We start from the raw sequence: 14,778 nt of genomic DNA, 5'->3' as shown, positions 1-14,778 counted from the left end.
CTGGCTGCACACCACTGCGAGAAGAGCATGGCGGATTCCAAACATGCTGGGGCTCCACTCTAGCCCCTCTGCGGCCTCCAGACCCTGCGGACTCCGAAGCTTACAGGGCCCAGGATTCTCTAGATCTGAGAGATGTCTCTGCCACTTCCCACCCCAGGGGATCCTCCTCAAACCCCTTTGGGGGAAGTCTCTGGAAGCCCTCCAGGAGTTCTCTGAAAGCGCCCAGGGACCAGCTCAGCATCTGTCTCCCTAGAGATGAGGGCAGGCTGCCAATCAGAGAGTGACTCCAGTTTGGGGGGGGGTGGTCCCTGGGGCCACAGCCAACCACCTCAATGGGACTGTCATCAGCGCTACCCTTCCTGGTCCCCAGGCACCTCGTCCAGCTCCAGCTCCTCGGGCGTGCTCCATCGCGGCGCCAGCACGCTCCCTCCTACACGGTCAATGGGCACCACCATGATGTAGAACCACCTGGGCGGGCAGAGGCGGGGAATCAGGACCGTCATCGCCTGCGCTCGCGTGGCCGGCCCTGCCCTCCTCCCCTGAGGCCTCGTCTGCACACCTGACGAGCGAGGGGTCCTGCACGTGGGGCATGGAGAGAGTGAAGCGGCCATCCGCTATGTAGGCAGAGGCAGGCAGCGGCTTGTGCGGCAGGAGGTCGGGGGCTGTGCGAATGGACACGAGGTGCTGCAGGCCCCCCGCACTGCTGCCACGGTTCATCAGCACGAACGAGTACTCTGTGTTCGGCTGCAGGTCTGCGATCAGCTTCCGCATAGAGTGCCCATCCACCTCCACACTCTGCCCGTTGTACAGAATCTGCGCGGCACGGGGGCAGGCATCACGTTTGAGTGAGGCTTCCCATCGTGGGCCTGCGGGGCAGAGCACGCGCCCACGGCCAACCGGGATCCGGCATGACAAACACACACGCAGAGGCTGGGACTGCCATGAGGGACCGCAGCAGTGTGTGTGTGCCAGGTGCAGCTGACTTCACCCACCTTGAAGGGTGCAGCTGACTTCACCCACCTTGAAGGGTACAGCTGACTTGTAGGAGTCAGGGACCTCCCAGCTGAGCAGCACAGATGTCTTCATCGCAGCCTCCACACGGAAGTTCTTGGCAAACACTGTTGGGATATAAGGAGGGAGTCAGCTCTGGCTGTGTAGCTGGGGTGAATGGGCCTCAAGGTTTCCCGGCCAGGAAGAGACGCCGCGCGGGGGCCCAGGGGGTTAGGAAAGGCTGCAGAGGACCAGGCACCCCCCACTCCCGCCAGCTTCAACCGCACACAGTTCAGCTCCCAGCCCCGGCTCTTCCTCGCAGCGAGTACCGAGCGGGGCAGATGCCACAGGACCCGTGGTCAGGATCTCCAGAAGTGCTTGGGTGAAGCTGGAGCTTACAGACACCAGGTCAGAGTGACCACAGATCAGAGGGACTCAGTCAGAAGCACGTGGCCGCACACCAGAGCACAGTGGGCTGTGTTCACTAGAGGTCAGGGGGTCGTGGCCCCAAGAGATTAGTGTCGCATACCCAAGAGTGGTGATGCAGTCAAAAGATATCAGTGGGTCAAGGTCACGAGAGACTGGAGAGTCACACAGCAGAGGTCAGTAGGTCAAGGACAGCAGAGGTCAGGGGTCACACACCGAGAACGTGGCACCCCTTCACTAGAGGTTAGTGGTCATGGACATGAGAGATTGGAGTGTCACACACCAGAGGTTGGTGGATCACAGTTGCCAGAGGTCAGTGGGTCAAGGAGAGCAGAGGTCCCCAGGCGCAGCCACGTGCCCACAGCACGCACCTTGCTCCACGGGCATGGTCCGGGACTGGATGCTGGGGCTGAGCGGGCCGGCGCCTTTGCTGGTGCGTGCACGGACCTTGACGTCATACGTGGTGTCTGGCTTGAGGCCGGAGAGCGTCAGGTGGGTGTCGGCAGTGATGTTGCGCAGCTCCTGCTGGCTGTTGATGTCACGGTACACCACGGTATAGTTGGTGATGCGCCCGTTCCTCTCCGCCAGCACCGGGGGGTCCCAGGTCAGTTCCGTGGTAGATGTGGTCAGCCCTACCACGCGCAGGTTTTGGGGGAAACCGCTGGGAGCATCCTCGGGGGTCGTGATCTCCTTCTCGAACTCCTCGCCCGGGCCGGCCCGGTTCTTGGCAGCAAGCCGGAAGATGTAGGTGGCCCCTCTGTGCAGGCCAGTGACCGTAAAGTGCTGGTCGTCCTTGCCAAAATCGATGGTGTTGGGCCGCGCCTCGTCGGCCCGGTGGTACTGCAGCCGGTAGCCCAGCAGCTCCCCAGGCAGCTCCTTGGGTGGGTGCCACTGGAGCAGTGCGGTGTTCATGGCCGTGGTGCTGACCATCATGGTGGGCCGGCCTGGGACTGAACAACCACGCACTGGGCTCTGGCCCTGCCCCCCCCTTTGGCCCCGCCTCCGCTCCATCCCCGACCCCTCGCTCACCTGCTCCCGTGGTCGTGACAACTTTGGGCTTGCTGCGAGCACCGTCCCCCTTGGTGGTGTAGGCGGCGACGGTAATGGAGTAGGTGGTCTCTGGGGTCAGGCCGCTGATGGTGGTTTCCTAAGGCAGGAGGAAGGGCCCATTCCCATCACGGGAGAGCAAGGAGGGACCAGAGCAGGCCAGCCACCTCAGGACGTTAGCCGGCGGGGCCCCCCCAGGGCACACAGGGCCAGAGGTCCCCGGAGAGGGGGCTGTGAGCTGCTGGACTCTGCAGAAGGCAGGACAGGCAGGTGGATGTGTGCCCAGGAGGACCCAGCCCATGCCGGGAGCACCAAGCCTAAGGCAGACAGTCTGCTCATTCTTCCTTTCACACAAGAACAAAGTGCCGCACTGTTCCTTCGCTCCATTGTACCATGAATGACACCTCGTGAGGTCTGGGCGCGTGTGCCACACAGAGCACACAGCCGCGCATGCACAGAGCACCTTGCGTGGCTCTCGGCACACACATGCATGCAGCCTGCGGCTCCTCCTGCACCAGCAGGCGGAGGGCCACCTGTAGATACTAACGCATGTGCACGCACACCACAGAGCGAGGTGGAGGGGTGGGCCAGGGTGCCACCCTGCAGGACCAAGTCGGGACCCCCCCTGCTCTCGTCTAGGCACTGGCTCTGTGAGCACCTTACGCCCTGCAGTGCTTCCTGAGCCAGGGAGGGGAGACGAGGAGGACAGAGAAACCCCACCCTGGGGAGCACACTGTCCCCAGCGATGCCTGAGAAGTCAGCCAGGGCAGCGTCCCCCTGCCTTGGCAGGCCTTGCCCACACGCCCATCTCCAGCCAAGGCATCATTTCTGGACATGCCGAGAAACACCACGGGAGGCCAAGCCACACCACACAGAGGGAAAAGTGGGGAAAAGGGAGGGGAGCACCGCGCAGTGGGAACAGAGCTGTCACCACCAACCCTGGTGTCCCTCCAGCTCTGAGCCTCGGGTGGGGCCGCTGCAGCTGCCACCAACCTCTCGCAGGTCCCCTCCTGCCCTGGCTGGAGGGTCTCCCAGGGCTGGGGCTCCGGAAGACACCGATGCTGGAACCCAGCCCCCAGCCTCCCTTCCCAGCCTGCGCCTGGAGCAGGTGATTTTTCACTCCGGGGATCAATAAGGCCTAACGATCAGGATCGGATTTAACTCCATCTCCATCTGGCTAGAGCAGGGGCCAGGCCCTGGTCGATCTTGAACACAGGCCTGAAATTGCCGCTCGACAGGTGAGAAGTAAGGATTAGAGGAAATGCCAATCACTGCTCAGCTCGGGGCTCCTGCCTAAGCGCCAGTTTTCTCTGGACGTGGCTAGTGCCCTGCGGATCTTGGCGGCTCAGGCTGGGAGGAAAGGCGGGGGAGGGGGAGTGTCCCACGAGCCCAGCCTGACCCAGGTCTTGCCCGCGCTCGCACACCTCTTACTTACATAGTCCTCGGACTCCTCTGGCCGCCACTGACCGCGGGAGAGGGAGAGAAAGGGAGACAGGATGTGAAGGACTCTGGCTCTGATGGGGCCTGGCCAGGGAGGGCAGATGGCGGGCACGGGCCTCTGGAGTGCCCTGGGGGGTGGCAACCCAGGACCACTCCCCATCCAAGGATCCCAGCCCCTGCCCCACGAGCCCAAATGTGTGTGGGCCCAACTGTGGGCACCAGGGCTGAGGAAGTGAGACCTGGAGAGCGGATGGCCAGAGCGAGAGGGCTCCCTGACACTGAGGGGTCGTAGGGCGCCACCTGGAGGTACTTCGAGGGAAAGGCTGCCAGACTTGAGGGGTGGGCTCCACAGCTCAGGCAGAGGGGAGAGAAGACGCCGAGGGCAGTACATCTGTTTTGCCGGGGCCAGTCCTGGCCTAGGCTTGCCAACCTGGTATGATTATTCACAATGTCTCCTCTCACTCTCAAAAGTATCCCAGTTGGGAAGACAGATTAGCCAGTGGCCCTAGGCAAGGAGGGTTGCCCTAGGAACAGCAGGAGCTATACTGTGGCTGGAAGAGGCCCAGGCCGGATGGCCAGCAAGATGATAAGGGCCGTGAGTGCCAAGCTCAGAGCCTGGACCCTGCCCCACAGGCAAAGGGGAAGCCCTCAGACCCCTGGAATGCCTGAAAATCAAGGTAGGAAGGCATATTTCTGGGCTGGCACTGCTGCTTATTCTTGGTACATCCTTCTTCAGGCCATGGTGCATGTAGGTTTACTAGCTGGACAGGTAGAGGGAGGGAGGTTCTGTGGCACTGGAGGGCTGGCGGCTGGCAGCTGTCCAGCACAGCACAGGGAGATGGTCCATGCCATCCCCAGGATAGACGTGCCATGGGGTCCTCCGGCCCAGCGACCCTCGCAGTGCTGGTCTGGTCTCTGTCCAATGGCCCCAGTGCCTCTGTTCTGGGAAGCTCTCTTGTAAAGTCCTTGCGAGCAGTGTGGGACAAGTACGGGAGGAGGCCATCAGCTGTCCCTCCTGGCCACGGCCACTTTCTAGGGTGTGGCTGGGCCCGGCGCTGCTCTAGGTTCCTTGCCTGGGGTATCCTGCCATGTCCAAGCCAGGCCTGGGAACGGAGGTGCTCACGAGGAGGAGAGTGAGAGAGAAGAATGGAAAGACAGAGGCTGAAGCAAAACAGAGGGAGAGAGGATGGAAGGGATTAGAGGACAGGAAAGAGAAGAGAACGAGACAGACAAAAACACTCAGGGAGAGGGAGAGACAGAAACAGAGAGAGGAAGGAAAGCAGACCATGGGAAAGGGACAAAGTGAATGGATAAAGAAGATGTGGCACAGACACACAATGGAGTATTACTCAGCCATATAAAGAAACGAAACTGAGTTATCTGTAGTGAGGTGGATGGACCCAGAGTCTGTCATACAGAGTGAAGTAAGTCAGAAAAAGAAAGACAAATACCATGTGCTAATGCATATATATGGAATCTAAAAAAAAAAAAAGAAAGGTACTGATGACCCTAGTGGCAGGGCAGGAATAAAGACGCAGACATAAATAATGGACTTGAGGACACGGGGTTGGGGGGAAGGGGGACCTGGGGCGAAGTGAGAGTAGCATCAACATATATACACTACCAAATGTAAAACAGATAGCTAGTGGGAAGCAGCCGCATAGCACAGGGAGATCAGCTCGGTGCTTTGCGTCCACCTAGAGGGGTGGCATAGGGAGGGTGGGAGGGAGGGTCAAGAGGGAGGGGATATGGGGATATCTGTACGCACATGGCTGATTCACTTTGTTGTACAACAGAAACTAACACAGCGTTGTGAAGCAACTAAACTCCAATAAAGTTGTATTAAAATAAAAAAGGAGACGGGAGGTGGAGTCAGAGACCTGGAGAAACAGACAGGCTTCAGATGGAGACACACATGACAGGAGACAGGTCTGGCCACACAGCGGTGGAGGCACGCCCCCCACGGTTCTTTCAGAACTCACAGGGCCTGGACTGAGCAGATGGTGCTGTGGGGAAGGACAGGCCGTGGTGTCCTTGACCAGGTGCTCGGGGGACAGCTGGGCCCTGTGGCCAGGCTGGGGACCGGGCCCCATCTGCTCTTCTCCTAGCTTGGAGCAGAACAATCCACTCCCGGCGGAGCTGCAAGCGCAGGCCCTCCGCCTTCACTCGGCTTCCCTAGAGCCCGGGCTCGTGTTTACCTCCTGTCACAGGTTGTCTGTGGCCAAGAGGACAGTGTCCCTCATCCTATGGCCCAGCTCCCGCCAAACCACTTAGGACCAGAAGGGGGCACCCGAAGTGAAGTGGCTTCTTTGGAACCCCACTGGCTGCAGCTGTGCTGCTGGCCCCCTGGGGCAGGAGGGGCCAGAGGGAGCTCATTCCCAGGATGTTTCTGGGTGGGTGTGTCCGCTGAGACTCCAGGAAGAGCCCTCAGCCTGCCCCAGGAATGCAGGAGGGTCCAAAAGCCCACTTCCTCCACCCCGTTCCCTCAGCACCAGGCAGGCCAGAGGAGGAAGAGGGCGCCCTCTGGGCATTGGGCTGAGTCCAGCCGGAGAGACAAAGGCCCTCGTCTGCCTGTGGGTAAGTTCACCTCTAAGCGCAGCACGTAGAACACAGGATACGTGCTTGCACCTATCTGGGACAGGCGGGGGAATCGGGATCTACCCCGCCACGGCCCGATTCTGGATGGAAAGCCCCTGAGCACAGACACACCAGGCATTGTGAATCTTCAGCAGAATATTTTGGGTGGTAACTCGTGGTAGCAATTACAGCCCTTTCCCAGGAATCCTGAGACCAGGCTTCTTATCTGAGCTCAGCCACCCCTTACTGGGAAATTCAGGCCCCCTCGCCTAGCCTCCCAGTACCCCAGGTTTTCCATCTGGGTAGCCAACCAGTGCTGAGAATAGCCCAGGGACTTCACCCCAAGCTCACGGGCAAAATCATCCTCCTCTGAGGACAAAGGGCACAGAGTGAGGTGTGCCACTGGGCGCAGGCCCAGCCCTTGAGAGCAAACATCAGGGGCTGTGCCACCCCACTGCGTACCAGGCACAGAGCAACACCCCAGCCTGGCCATTCACAGAACTCTGCAATGCCGCGGGCCAAGTCAGGGGAGATGACCACCCGGGTGGGGGAGGAGGGCTGCCGAGGAGGAAAGTACATCTCGACAGCCCAGCCCGACAGCGAAGGCACCCTCCGAAAACCACAAAGGCGGGCTCGAGGGGCCGAGGCCTGGGTCTGTGCAGACAGTGCTCTCACTGCTAGTGCTGGTGGCTGCGCCACAGCGGTGGCTGCCAGGCTGGGACTGGCACCAGGGCAGGTGGCGCTGGCCGAGCCCGGACTGGCACAGCTCAGGCAGACCTAAGACGAGAGGAGGGAGTGCTCCGGGCACCTGGCCCTAACCTCCTGGTCTCAGCGCTTCCCTAGCCCGATACGAAGGATGTCTTGGTGTCACAGTCCCTCTGAGAGCAGGAAGGGGAGGGGAGCAAACCTGGGTTCCGAAGAGCGAGTGGAATATGCTGGTCTCGCCCACCCGCCCACCTCCCAGTGTCACACCTGGGCCTCGGCCAGCATGACGTCCTGGATGATGGGTGGGCCGCGGGGCTCGCCATTCTCTAGCCGCACGTAGGTGACCTGGTAGCCGCGGATCTGACCGTGCTGCTTGCTGGGGACGGGCAGCTTCCAGGAGACGCGCACGGCAGTGGAGTTCAGCGGCTCCACCTCCACCTTCCGTGGTGGCCCGCTGGGCACTGGGGACCAGGTGGAGAAGGAAGTTAGGTGCGTGGTATGCATCCGGGCACAGCATGCTCCAGGGCCTTGCCTTCACACCCCACTGCCCCAGGAAAGGCCCTGGTGCGGTTTCCTTAGACTGTCTGCCCTGGAGAGGAAGGTGGAGGGCTCCCTCTGCCTGGCATGGGGAAGAGCCCGGGACCCTGCGACCCCTCTGGCCCAGGACTGCCTCACTTGGTGGGGAGGGCAGAGGTGGGGAACAGGTGGAGGCGGGGCACCAGGCCTTCGACCACCCCAAGTCAGCACAACCTGGCCTATCTCCTGGGCCCCACATCACGCCAACGTCTAGAGAGGCAGAGCCTCGGTGACTCTCCTGAGTGATTCTACTAGCCTCCCCAGTCCTCCTCCTTTCAAATCTTGCGGCGGCTGCCTCTTCGGCCTTAGCCTTTGAAGGCTCCAGCTGCCTTGAGGAAGCCCCGCAGCTGGGATTTGGGCACAGGCTGTCCCACAAGCTACATCTCCCCACTTGGGGCCATTAAGCCTGCACTGGGAAGACAGCAAGTCCCTCTGGGCTTGCGGGAGGCCAAGGCCCTGGGAGCCCGGCGCGGGGATCCAGTGGCATGGCAGGCCCCGCCCCCGCCTGCCCTCGGCGCTGCCTACCGTCCTCGTCGGTGCGCACCAGCACCGGGCTGCTCTCGGGGCCGGGGCCCACGTCCGTGTGCGCCCGCACCCACACCCGGTACTCCGTCCACTTCTCCAGGCCCACCAGGTCCCAGCTGGAGTGCTCGCGGCCGATGCCGTCCACCACGTGCCGCTCGCGGTCCTCGCCGTCCACCGCCTCGTAGGCCACCGAGTACTGGGTGATAACGCCGTTGCGGCTGTCGGCTGGCGGTGGGACCCAACTTACCCGGACCGTGGTGGAGCCCACGCTCACGCACGTCACCTTCTGGGGAGGGGCGGAGGGGGCTGGGGAAGACAAATGGGGGGAAGCAGGCAGATGGAGGGTGGGGGTCAGAGACATGGCGACCAGTCACAGAGGACGGGAAACTCACCCAGGCAGGCTACTCCCCGGGTGCGTCATGGCTATCCCAGGGCCCCTCCAGGCAGGCTACCGCCACTGCCGCCAGACAGCCCGGCTCCCTCTGGACCATAGGCTCTTCTCTCTCTCTCTCTCTCTCTCTCTCTCTCTCTCTCTCTCTCACACACACACACACACACACACACACGCACACACAGCTCTAACACAGCACCTCACACACATACACTGTCTCACACACAACGCACAGGGCATCAGACACACACAAGCACGGGGCCACGCCACCCTCACTCCTGGTCACACCCACAACCACACACGGAGACCTTCCCCAGCTGCTGTGCTCACAGCTCTCGCTCTTCCCAGGACAAGTGACCTGATGGCTCTTCTGGTGCGAGGCTGCCTCGACAGGGTGTCTGCGGCTGAGCCACCAGAAACCGCAGAGACTGGAGGCCCCCAGGCAGTTTGGAGGGAAAGTGCCCATCGGAGGGGCTCTCACTCATCAGGCTCCTTGCGTGTCAGGAGGTGGGTCTGTGCCCTCCTCGTTCCCAGTGATGTTTCCGGCTCCTATTCCCACTGAGGACTCTGCTGCCGTCACCTGGGCTTTCTCATCTGGAGTTCTGCCACCACCTCCTGCTCAGGTGACTCCAGCTGCCCCTCGACCCACTGGCTCCCAAGCCCCTCATCTTCAGAGCTTTCTCCTCCCCTGCGCTGCTGTGGTCCTGCCCCAGATGCTGCCACTCTCTCTAATACTGTGGCCTCCAATACCCCCTCGCAGGCCCTCACCTCTTGGCCCAGCTCAGCTGCTCAGGGCCCCCAGCACTGCACCTGCTCTTCACCCCCGGGGACCTCATCCATTGACCTACCTCCTTACTGCCCTCGATACTCAGCTTAGAACCTCACCACTCCTACCAACACCCCAAATTCCCCTCTCTGAGCTCCTGCCCAGCCCGTCCCAAGCTCTGAATGAACCCACCCCCCGTCTCCTCCAAGGTGGCATGGGGATGGGTAGAAAAAGCCACCAAGGCAGGTTGGCACTCTGTGAGCACCCCATGGCCTCCCCCGGGCCGTCCATGCTGCCGGCCGGTCTCTGCTCTCTGTCCGGCTCCCTCTGCCACTTAATACAAAGTACCTTCCACCTCCTCCACGCTCCTCAAACCTCCAGCTCCTGTCGCCTCCCTTCCTCTCAGCAAGTGACCCCATCTCCTACTTTGCAGAGAAAACCTTAGCCTCCCCAACTCCTCCGTCTCTTGCTACCAAACCCACCAGCCTGCCTCGGCTCTGAGTCTCGTCTTCCCTCCCCTGGGAAGGGAGAGGGGTGCCCTCCCGTCCAAGGCCAATCTCTCCCATCGCCCGTGCTCTGTCCTCTTCCCCACCCCCTGAGCCTCCAACTGTCTTTCTCTTTTCCATATTTTTTTACTTCTCCTCGTTGACACATTCCCAACAGCATTTAAATACGCTCAAGATTTCCCCATCTTAAAAGACACATCCCATCCTCAGCCCCAGAGCTTCCCCCTGCCGACTGCACCAGCTACAGGGTTCCCTCCCCCCAGCTAAGCTCTGTCTCTACTTCCTCACCCCTCATACACGCCTCGTGGAACTCCAGTCAGCTTCGGCCCCTCACGCCAGGTCCACCCCTCCACATTACTAGACCCAGAGGACACGCCTGCGTCCCTCTGGCCCTGATCACTCAGCAGCAGCATCTGGTCTCCTTCTTGAAACCCTCTTCTTCCGACCTCCAAGACTCCCCTCTCCTGGATTTCCTCCCATCTCTGGTCCTCCTTCCCACAGTCCACCTCCAGCCCCGGGCCAGGACCCCAGCAGCCTGCCAAGCATCAGCACCTGGATGGTACACAGCATCCTGAGCTTGGGGGCCCCTCGCACCTGCTTCTGTCCCGTTTCCCGTCCTAGGGAGCGGCACCGCTCTCCTCCCAAGTCTCCACGCCACGTACAAGGCTTCACCCCACGTGTCCCTCTCTCTCAGTCCCCCACACCTAACCCCTCCCCAAGTCTGGCCAGCGGCATCCCAGAGAGCTTTCAGATCCACCCCATCACCTCACCCGAGCCGTCGTCTCCTGCCTAGACCGATGCACAACCTCTTCACTGGTCTCCGGTGTCCTGTCGGGCTGGCCCGTGCATTTGCACGCGGTAGGCAGACGGCCCTCCTGCCTGTCCTCTGTCCCCGAGGCCCTGAATGCTGTGGTCTGGCGGCTGCTCCAGCCACATTGGCCAGTTGCTCGTCCCTGACTACAGCCAAGTGCCTTCCTGCTTCTTGGTCTTTTGCACCTGCTGACCCCCTCATGGGGCTTCTGTGTCACCCAAGGAAGCCCTCCTCGACCCTTCAAATCAGATGAGGTTCCTGTCACATCATCTCTCCGCTGTCTCCTCTGCAGCACTTTACACAAATATAATTAAAAGCACATTTGGATAACTGTGGGTTTAATATCTGTCTTCCCCACTAGACAAGGACCCCCTCGGGCAGAGGCTGTGTCAGGGTTGCGCTGCTGGCCCTGCAGCGTGCATGGGCCCCAACAGGAGCATGGCAGGTGCTTCTGGAATGAATCTATGAACGTCAGGTCACACATGGCACATTCACACAGTCCCACGTGACGTGGACAGCCTCAGAAGACCATCACATGTCATCACATGTGCTCACTGTCTCAATGCCATGATCCCAGCCACACACACATGGCCCCGTTATCACAGACAGCCTCACAGACAGCGGCCCACTGTGGCCGCGTGACCAGATAGCCTGTGGGCTCACGGTCTGTCATGGGACAGCTGCAGAGATCCCAGACCCCGAGACACACTCGCTGGATTCCAGTCCTCAGAACAGCCACACAGACCCGATCACGGTGACATACACGTTCAGGTGCTGCAGCTAAGCTGCTCGAACGTGCACACACTCACGGCATCAGTCTCACTCACGCAGGAACACGGTAACACACCACGCCACAAAGTGGGCTCACACATGGCCTCACGGACGGTCCAGCACACGGGCGGCCACACAGTCCCAGCGCGGGTCACACGGCCTCATCTGTCCCGTGTGCAGCTGGCTCAGTGCGATTGCGCGGCTCACACAGATTCTCACGGAGGCGGGGCAAGAGGTAGGAATATGGGTAACAGGGAGATGAGATGTGGGGACATGGGGAGGGAAGACGCCCACCAAAGCTGGTCTGGGACACAGTGAGCACAGCGGTCCCTCCACTGAGGGTGGCCCAGGGGGCTAGTGTGACCAGCACAGACCGGGTGGGAGGAGGAGACGAATCAGAGACATAGAACTTACCTGGGCGGGGGTGGGGCTGAGGGAGGGCAGGAGTCGGGCAGGGAGCAGCGAGGGCAGCAGCCGCCTGGATGCAGACTACAGGGCACTTACCTGCCCCTCACTTGGGGTCCAGACTGAGCCCAGGGCCCAGCAGATCTGACCACCCACCTGGTCGAAGGGGAGGGGTGTGTGTGTGTGTCCGCGTCCCGCCCAGCCGTAGCAGACAGTGGCCCCGGGAGACACTCACTGGATTGTGCTGTGCGAGCCTCAATGGTGGGCGTGAAGACGCCCACCCCCATCTCGGAGCGGGCAGCCAGCTGGAAGCGGTACAGGGTGTCAGGCTTCAGGTCCTCTACGGTGTAGGAGGACGTGGGGTCGAAGGTCACCTTGTGCTGGAAGAGCAAGGAGCACTCACCGACTGCCCGGAACTGAAAGGTCACTCAGAGGTCACCCCCAACAGGGGCTGAAGCTGATCCCTGGGGACCCACCGTGGCTGCAGGGCCGGCTCCCTGCCACGTGGCCACCTGGACCGCGCAAGGGCACCTCACCGACCACGTGGCCATGGGAACACCAGGGACACGTGGCCCCAGGGAACCTTAGGGCTCTACGTGAGCCACAGAGCCTACGAGACCCAGGACAGACCTAGGGCCTTTGTCCCTGGCACAGGCGTGACAAAGACTACAGAACCACACGGGCCACGTGGGCCCCAGAGCCTCAAGGGGCTGTGCCCACACAACCACAGAAATCGAGAAGAGCCTGCCTGGGAGAGCCCACCACAGATCGCCAAGGGCCAGGCGGAGCCCTGCCGCCCCTGGTCCCGCTGGGCGCTCACCTGCTGGCCCGCGTCCTCCGCCGCCCAGTACACCAGCTCGTACTTGATGATCCGCTCCTGCGGAGGCAGCAGCCACGAGAGCTGGATCCTGGTGTCGGAGTCCGCGTCGGCCTGGAAGTCCGCGGGCTGGGCGGGCACTGCAACACCCCGTGCCCGGGGCCGTCAGCCTCGCCAGTCACCCCGAGGGCAGGGGCACCCAGGGGAAGGAGGTAGGGGAAGTCAGGGTCTCACGCCCACGCCCGCCCCGCCTTCCCCAGTGGCCGTGTGGGCGGACACGGGCCCCAAGCTCACGGCTGTGGGAGGAGGCGCCGCCCAGCCCCGCTCACCCCAGGTCTGCCTGGCCGGCCAGTGCCTACCTCCCTGCTGTGTCTTGACCTGGATGGTGGGGCTGGGGGGGCCGTCACCCACGGCGGTGAAGGCCAGCACGCGCAGGCTGTAGGTGATGCCGGGCAGCAGGCTGCCCACGGTGGTGAGGAGCCCGGCGTCCGTGTTGTGTTTGTGCCAGGCGCTCAGGGGGCGGCGGGAGTCGGGGGTGTAGTAGACGCGGTAGCCCCGCACCAGGCCGTTGGGCTCCTCAGGTGGCTCCCACTGCACCAGCATGGTGCTGGCGCTCAGCATCCGCGCCTGCACGCGGCGCGGGGGGCTAGAGGGCGCCTGCTCCCCCGTGCGCGCCCGCACGGCCTCGCTGGGGGGCCCGCGCCCGATGCTGTTCACCGCCAGCACGCGGAAGGCGTACTCCGAGAAGGGGCTGAGGCCGCCGATGCTGTAGCGGGTGGTGGCCACGCCGTCCACCTCCTGGAAGGGGCCCTCTGCACCCGCTGGACGGTACTGGATGCCGTAGTAGGACACGGGCTCTGAGTTCCCAGAGTCCCAGGTCAGGGTGACACTGGTGGCAGTTGTCTCTGTCACCACAAGGTCAATCGGAGGCTTCGGCAGAGCTGGGGACAAAGTGGAAAGCTCAGGGCTTCCCGAGGTCATGACTCTAGGAGCCAACCCTGCCCTTGGGATTCATCCAACCGGAGTGTGGTTGAGCCCCACAGCCCACCCTGAAGAATGGCCTGGAAGGCCCTTGGTGACCTCTGAGTTCACTTAGCGGGGGCTGGTGGCCTTGGGTCATTCACTGTCTACCCAAGTCACTTCTAGGACTCCCTGGATCCTCACATCAGCCCTGGTAACTCATCTAACAAACAGACCCAGAGGGGGCCTGCCCGCGCCCCATGCAGATGGGAGGCGCACAGGCTGGGGAGCAGAGATCTCTGCCTCTGCAGCATGTCTGGGCTCCTCCACTGGCGAGAATGTGTAACAGGGGCTGGGAGAGGGACTTCCTTAGGGAATGGCCCTGGATTTGAGAAAGAGTGACGGGCTACTGGCCCCACAGACCGCGTGGCTTGGCTCACACTGAAGGTGAGGTCCCAGGTCCACAGCCAATCACTCAACAAATAATACTGAGCGCCGACTCTGTGCCAGGCACTGTGCTAGGGCTGAGGACACACCGTCGCACGGTCACGTCCCTGCTCTCGTGGGGTTTACACTCCAGCGTAAGAGAGAGACGATCAGTGAGTTGATCGTTCTGGTATGGGTAAAGACGGCAGAAAGCAGGGTGCTGAGATGGAGAAAAATCCAGGGGTGTTCCTGGATGGGGTGATCGGGGAAAGCTTCACAGAACTGAGACCTGGAGAGCGAGATGGAGCCAGCGACGGCAAGGGAGGGGTGCGGGCACGGCGAAACTGAGGACTGTCAGCCTGCTTGGTTCATGGCAGTGAGGATCCTGGTCTTTATCCTAAAAGCAGCCGGAAGCCACTGGAAGGTGTTTCTCCCTTTCTTTAAAGGGGGTAACATGATCCTGCTTTTTTTACGTTTTGAAAAAGATGATTCCAGCTGCAGAATGGGGGTGTGTTGGAAGGGAGAGTGGAAGCAGGACACCCCAAGGAGTCTGCACTACATGCACCTGTCCCAGGGCTCCGGGCGGGGAGAACCCACCCTCCTTCTACTGTTTCCCATCCTTCTTGCCAGGAGGCTGGT

At 61.7% G+C, this 14,778-nt stretch overlaps 1 protein-coding gene across 8 annotated transcripts in view; it reads right to left on the bottom strand.

The window, feature by feature from the left end:
• Positions 1-14,778, bottom strand: part of PTPRF (protein tyrosine phosphatase receptor type F) — a 184,639-nt gene that overhangs the window by 16,254 nt on the left and 153,607 nt on the right. For 4 of the 8 annotated variants that reach the window (XM_079920119.1, XM_079920117.1, XM_079920121.1 and 1 more), the window contains 11 exons: positions 13,113-13,694; positions 12,757-12,893; positions 12,172-12,316; positions 8,287-8,592; positions 7,453-7,646; positions 3,899-3,925; positions 2,446-2,563; positions 1,788-2,366; positions 1,021-1,118; positions 560-813; positions 375-468 (listed from right to left, as the gene is read on the bottom strand). In XM_079920119.1, coding sequence (XP_079776245.1) covers positions 375-468; positions 560-813; positions 1,021-1,118; positions 1,788-2,366; positions 2,446-2,563; positions 3,899-3,925; positions 7,453-7,646; positions 8,287-8,592; positions 12,172-12,316; positions 12,757-12,893; positions 13,113-13,694 — 2,534 coding nt within the window. The remainder of the gene's footprint in view (positions 1-374; positions 469-559; positions 814-1,020; positions 1,119-1,787; positions 2,367-2,445; positions 2,564-3,898; positions 3,926-7,452; positions 7,647-8,286; positions 8,593-12,171; positions 12,317-12,756; positions 12,894-13,112; positions 13,695-14,778) is intronic. The other 4 variants (XM_079920120.1, XM_079920122.1, XM_079920123.1 and 1 more) reach the window with 3 other exon arrangements.

This window comes from Stenella coeruleoalba (assembly GCF_951394435.1).
Source record: "Stenella coeruleoalba genome assembly, chromosome: 1".
Classification (NCBI taxonomy): Eukaryota; Metazoa; Chordata; class Mammalia; order Artiodactyla; family Delphinidae; genus Stenella; species Stenella coeruleoalba.
Note: the sequence above shows the minus strand (reverse complement) of the source record. Positions and strands in the feature narration are given on the sequence as shown.